This window comes from Sinocyclocheilus anshuiensis, unplaced genomic scaffold (genome assembly GCF_001515605.1).
Source record: "Sinocyclocheilus anshuiensis isolate Anshui unplaced genomic scaffold, SAMN03320099.WGS_v1.1 scaffold326, whole genome shotgun sequence".
NCBI lineage: Eukaryota > Metazoa > Chordata > Actinopteri > Cypriniformes > Cyprinidae > Sinocyclocheilus > Sinocyclocheilus anshuiensis.
In genome coordinates, this window is record NW_015546098.1 from 1,085,264 (window position 1) to 1,092,183 (window position 6,920).

Below are 6,920 nucleotides of genomic sequence, written 5' to 3' on the forward strand. Positions count from 1 at the left end.
TTTTTTTTTTTTTTTTTTTTTTTAATGGGGTTGTGTTCTCATTTCTGTGGAGAAAACTGGCCAAGCTGTAAGATTTACGCTTTTGGTATCTAGAGAGTAATAAAAGCTTTGGCCCAAGCCTGACATCCTCTATCGTTGTTGTTGTTGCTGTTGTGTTTTGTGGAAAAAAACAACAACTTTTTTTCCATTTACTGTTTAGCATAACCGTATTGTTCTCAGAAACAACTTCTGAAGTAGGGCTGCACGATATTGGAAAAAACTGACATCGCGATATCTTGCTTTTTGTGCCATATGAAGAAATACAGGAATTGAATAGAACTTGAATAGCTTTATTTAGAACGAATGAATCCTTTTAGAGGGTGATTTTGTGAAAAGTGCTTCTGCCTAGAAAATTACAAATAATTTTAAAAAGAGGTTAAACATTTATTTTTACTTGTGCTTTCAAAAATTTCACTACCCCTGCCACAATAAGTAAATAAAATAATAAAATAAATAAAAATATATAAAATAAATAAAATATAATAAAATGAAATATAAAATAATATAAAATAAAATATAAAATAATAAAATAAATATAAATAAAATAATATAAAATAATAAAAATAAAAAATAAAATAAATATAAATAAAATTATATAAAATAATAAAATAAATAGAAATAAAATAGAAATAGTTGTTTGACTCGTTGTTTACTAGTTTGACTAATAAAAAGTTCAGACATTATTGAATACAAGTAAACCATCAGTAATAAAATAAGAACAAATAAACAAATTACAAGCAATAGCACAAATATAATACAATACAACAAAGATACAAATGAAATAAACAGTGGTTTAAGTTTTTCAGGTTGGTTTAACAGTAGTATTCAGGTACAGAAATTGAATAAGCAAATGTAAAATAACGCTGCAGGGTCTTCTCTGTTAAAATCTAATCATTTCAGCCCTAATCTGAAGACACTAGATTACGTCACCATGGCTTTATTATTGTATAGGAAAAGCTAGTCCTTGTTGGAAAGGCCTGGGACTCTACACAGCTAATAATTCAGTATGGAGTTGATCGGGCTGTTAGCAGCTTTACACTCACAGACATCTGATTCTTTTAAAGTGAAACTCACATACAATAATGTAGTGAGGTGACCGCTTCAGTTGCATTGATTGATCAGGTTTCTGCTGGTTGTCTGTCGAGACAGGGCACTTCTTGTTTAGTTGGAACGCTTTGCATTCCTGTGATTTGTGTTGACGGGTGTTTAGTGAGTTGATGAAATATGTTTGTGCAGTCTTTACACGTCGCTCTCTTTCCTCTCAGGGTTGGTGTTTAGTATCCGAGGAGGGCAGGTTTGCACTTTGGATCAGTCTTTCTGAAAGAGGGGACAGACACCTGGACAAACTCAAGCCGTACGTGCTGGAGAACATTGTGGTGCTTCTAGTCCTCCCACCACCAGAAGATGCTGCCGGTTTGTCCCTTTCTGCTTTTATCCATACTTTAAAGTGATTTTTTTTTTACACTGTGCTCTTTTAGATTATAAACCTGTATTTGATTTCTGCCGCAGGTGCTAGAAGTGCTCGACATGATTTTTGACTAAAATCCTCCTAGTGATATTTGTGTGAATTTTTGTACATGTTTTGCTGGCTTTATTTATTTTTGGCTTTGGTTTAGCTTTCTCTGTGATCTTTGAAGGCGTCAGCATTTGTTTATTTTTTTATATGATTCTCTCTCACACACACACACACACACAAACATACTTGTGCGCACACACATACACTCTCTCACACACACACGCATACATATACACTCACTCTCACTCACACACAAACAAACATACTTGTGCGCACACACATACACTCTCTCACACACACACACACGCACACACTCACTCACAAACACACACAAACATACTTGTGCATACACACACACATATACACTCACTCTCTCACACACACTCACTCACTCACACGCACACACACACATACACTCACTCACTCACACACACACACACACATATACGCGCACACACATACACACACACACGCACACACATATACACTCACTCACGCGCACACACACGCACACACACACACACACACACACACATACACACACACACACGCGCACACACATACACACACACACACACACACATATACACTCACTCACGCGCACACACACGCACACACACACACACACACACACACATACACACACACACACGCGCACACACATACACACACACACACACACACATATACACTCACTCACGCGCACACACACGCACACACACACACACACACACACACATACACACACACACACGCGCACACACATACACACACACACACACACACATATACACTCACTCACGCGCACACACACGCACACACACACACACACACACACACATACACACACACACACGCGCACACACATACACACACACACACACACACATATACACTCACTCACGCGCACACACACGCACACACACACACACACACACACACATACACACACACACACGCGCACACACATACACACACACACACACACACATATACACTCACTCACGCGCACACACACGCACACACACACACACACACACACACACATACATACACACACACGCGCACACACATACACACACACACACACACACACATATACACGTACACAAAAAAACTGGGCAATTTGTTGTGTCCATCGTGTTTTTCAGCATGATTGTGTTTTAACACTTTTTGTTTGGACTTCTGGATCGCACTCGTGGGTTCGTGGGGCCCTTGGTGAGATCATAAAAATGCGTCCTTGTGGTGTAAAGATGTTGTAATATAAACAGCCATAGAACCACAGCATTATTAGATTTTTGTTCTTTTTCTTTTAAAAAGAAAGCACAAACATATCATGCTTTACATAACTATAGTATGTATATAATTGGTTATTTAATGCAACAGATTCATTGTTCAGTTAAGAAAAAATGCAACCTTGGTGCGCATGAGACTTCTTTCAAACACAAAAAAAAATTACCCACTCTCAAGCATTTAAACATTTAATGTTAGTGTACATGTTATTAAACCTCTGAATTCAATGCATTTACTTATGGTTGTTTCATTACTGGAATTAACATATGCATTGTAGTTTGCACCCTATTTTTTAAAGTAACTATGTAGTAACTTGCCACTGAAAATCCATGCGCTCTTTGAGGTGGTAATGTCTCGAGTCTAATGATATGAGTCAGTTTTTTCATTTATAGCACAAACATGTGGCAATAATATCACCTGGAAACACCTCGTCATAGATTTCATCTCTGCTTTCAAAACCATCAGCCCACTTGATCTCTTCAGTTAACCGTTAGATATGAGCATAGACTCTATTTCACTTCCTTATTAAATATAGAAATGCTTTTGCTCTATTAAAGTACTACACTGCCCAACAAATATGTGAGCCTGGAGCACAAAAGCAGTCTTAAGTTGCTGGGGTATATTTGTAGCAATAGCCAAAAATACATTGTATGGGTCAAAATTACTGATTTTTCTTTTATGCCAAAAATCATTAGGATATTAAGTAAAGATCATGTTCCATGAAGATATTTTGTACATTTTCTACCGTAAATATATCAAAACTTAATTTTTGATTAGTAATATGCATTGCTAAGAACTTCATTTGAACAACTTTAAAGATGATTTTCTCAATATTTAGATTTTTTTGCACCCTCAGATTCCAGATTTTCAAATAGTTGTATCTCAGCCAAATATTGTCCTATCCTAACAAACCATACATCAATGGAAAGCTTATTCATTCAGCCTTCAGATGATATATAAATCAAAATTTTGAAAAATTGACCCTTATAACTGGTTTTGTGCTCCAGGGTCACATATGACTTCTTTCCTGGAATCACAGCACCACCTTGTGGACATCATGCTATGCATTCTTTATTTTTTTTTCCATTTGGAAGCAATTTTCAAAATATGTATTCGTAATTATTCATGCATTTTTAATCCAGCAGATCCCAGAATAGGAGTGTTCGTGTTGAACTCCGGGGTTAAACAGCTCTGTGTGAAGGTATGTGCACACCGCTTCTGATTGGTTTAATTATGCATGGTTTATAAACGTGTGGCTTGACTCGTCTTGTGTGTTTTTAAGGAGATCCAGCTCGTGTCCAGAACCGACAGCAGTGTTGAACTGACTGAAGCGCTGCTCAAGCCGTCCGCTATGAATTTCACTCAAGTGGCTTCGCTCTTCTGTAGACGTCAGTAGCCTGAAATACTCATGCGTGTTCTGATTGTTCATACCCTGTTTGCTTGATTGTGTTTCGCTTTTTTGTGTTTAGGCTCTTTGTCAGCTAAAAGTACAAGATGTCCGAGTCAGTTCGGCCTAGAGATTTTAGCAAACAGAACGGTGAATTTATATCCACTGCTGGAAAGCACACACAGGTAAGAGCAGATTTACTGCAGTTTACCTTATGCTTTAATCATTTACATTATCTGTATTTAAATCAATTCAAATCACTATTGGACTGCGAATACACAATAGGCCAAGAATGGCATTTTTCTAATGTTACATCATATTTTACAATTTTTAATTATGGTTTTTATTAATGGTTAAACCCATGCCCTCCTGAGACCCAGCCGTAGAGGCTCTTTCATGCCATGGTTGAGAATTGTTGTGCAACGTTTCTATTAAACACCCATTAACTGCAGGCACTGCTTTGCACACAAAAGGCTAAATATAACATATTTTTCCAACATTATTCTCATATAAATTTTAAACAGGACAAGTTATATATATATATATATATATATATAAAAGCATGGAACCTAAACATTGACTGGTAAATTGAATATAAAAAACATTGTTTTGGTTTCATTTTGAATGCTTTGTATTTGAAAATATCTGTTAAACTGTAATGTATTTCTGTGATGCGCAGCTGTATTTTCAGCATCATTACTCCAGTCTTCAGTGTCACATGATCTTCAGAAATCATTCTAATATTCTGATTTGCTGCTCAAACAACATTTATTATTATTATTGTTAATATTTAAAACTGTTGAGTACATTTTTTCAGGATTCTTTGATGAATAGAAAGATCCAAAGATCAGCATTTATCTGAAATAAAAAGCTTTTGTAACATTACACACTATAATGTATCTTTTTTTTTTTTGGGAAAGAAATTAGAAATAGATATAGAAAGTAATACTTTTATTTAGCAAGGATGCTTTAAATCGATCAAAAGTGATGATAAAGACATTTATAATGTTACAAAAGATTTCTATTTCAATCATGTGACACTGAAGACTGGAGTAATGATGCTGAAAATTCAGCTTTGATCACAGGAATAAATTACATTTTAAAATACATTCAAACAGAAAACAGTTATTTTATATAGTAAAAATATTTTACTATTACTTATATGGCCACTGGACATATAAGAAAATATTAATTCCCCCCCGCCCCGCAATTTGTTCTTATGCTCCAAACACAGTAAGCTGAAAATTCAGCTTTGCCATCACATTTTAAAATATATTAAAATAGAAAACAGTTATTTTTTTAATTGTGAACATTTTGCACAATATTACTGTTTTTACTGGTATTTTTTTTAATCAAGTAAATGCAGCCTTGCCATGTTTTAAATGTTAAAAGTATCTCTTATGCTTAATGAGAGGCTACTTTCTAAAACATTAAAAGATCCCAAACGTATGCATGTGAATGTAGTGTCTTTCCTTCACCTCTTTATAATTAGGATATCAAATATATAAAGTAACCCAGTAAATGCTGTGTTCTCCTCAATGTTTAGCCTTGTTTTTACAGTCGTTCCTCTCTATGTGTTTCAGATGGCCCAACTCTGAGCTGAGTTCTTTAGTTCAGGTCCGTCAGAAGCCGAGGGGCTCAGAGCAGGTCGAGCTCTGGCTGTTTAACCCCTTCCTCGTCACCTTCAGAATCACTCACATCTCACTGTCCCAGCACAGAGTCTTTAAGGTAATGACAGCTGGATGTGCTGTGAACACTCGTCTTTAGAGCAGATCAATGCACTGCAGGACACTCGGGGAGTAAATTAAGAGTGTTGAATTTCTTGAGTAGTTGGTGGGTCAATGATTTTATTTTACTTTTTGTTATTATACAAAGCTAATGTCAGATAGTTTGTGGATAGGATTTTTTTCAACTAGTCAACATAGTCCTTAAAATACACAATTAAAACTAAATAATATTATACACGACCAGTCAAAAGTTTTAGAACAGTAAGATTTTTAATGTTTTTTAAAGAATTCTCTTCTGCTTTTTCCAAGCCTGCATTTATTTGATTCAAAATACAGCAGTAATATTGTGAAATATTTTTACTATTTAAAATAGCTGCTTTCTATTTGAATATCTGTTAAAATGTAATTTATTTCTGTGATGCGCAGCTGTATTTTCAGCATCATTACTCCAGTCTTCAGTGTCACATGATCTTCAGAAATCATTCTAATATGCTGATTTGCTGCTTAAACTTTATTTATTATTATTATTATTATGTTGAAAACAGCTGAGTAGAATTTTTCAGGTTTCTTTGATGAATAGAAAGTTCAGAAGAACAGCATTTATCTGAAATAGAAATCATTTGAAACATTATAAATGTCTTTATCATCACTTTTGATCAATTTAAAGCATCCTTGCTAAATAAAAGTATTAATTTCTATCATTTCTTTCCCCCCCAAAAAAAGATACTGACTCCAAGCTTTTGAATGGTAGAGTATATAATATTACAAAAGCTTAAAGCTTTCAGATAAATGCTGATCTTTGGATCTTTCTATTCATCAAAGAATCCTGAAAAAACGCACTCATCTGTTTTAAATATTAATAATAATAATAATCAGAAATGTTTCTTGAGCAGCAGATCAGCATATTAGAATGATTTCTGAAGATCATGTGACACTGAAGACTGGAGTAATGATGCTG

General features: G+C 34.9%; 1 protein-coding gene across 1 annotated transcript in view; it reads left to right on the top strand.

The window, feature by feature from the left end:
* LOC107700308 (transmembrane protein 131-like) overlaps positions 1 to 6,920 on the top strand; it is a 60,205-nt gene that overhangs the window by 27,046 nt on the left and 26,239 nt on the right. Inside the window, exons 9-13 of the mRNA XM_016501931.1 lie at positions 1,305 to 1,452; positions 3,991 to 4,049; positions 4,131 to 4,236; positions 4,318 to 4,420; positions 5,819 to 5,963. Coding sequence (XP_016357417.1) covers positions 1,305 to 1,452; positions 3,991 to 4,049; positions 4,131 to 4,236; positions 4,318 to 4,420; positions 5,819 to 5,963 — 561 coding nt within the window. The remainder of the gene's footprint in view (positions 1 to 1,304; positions 1,453 to 3,990; positions 4,050 to 4,130; positions 4,237 to 4,317; positions 4,421 to 5,818; positions 5,964 to 6,920) is intronic.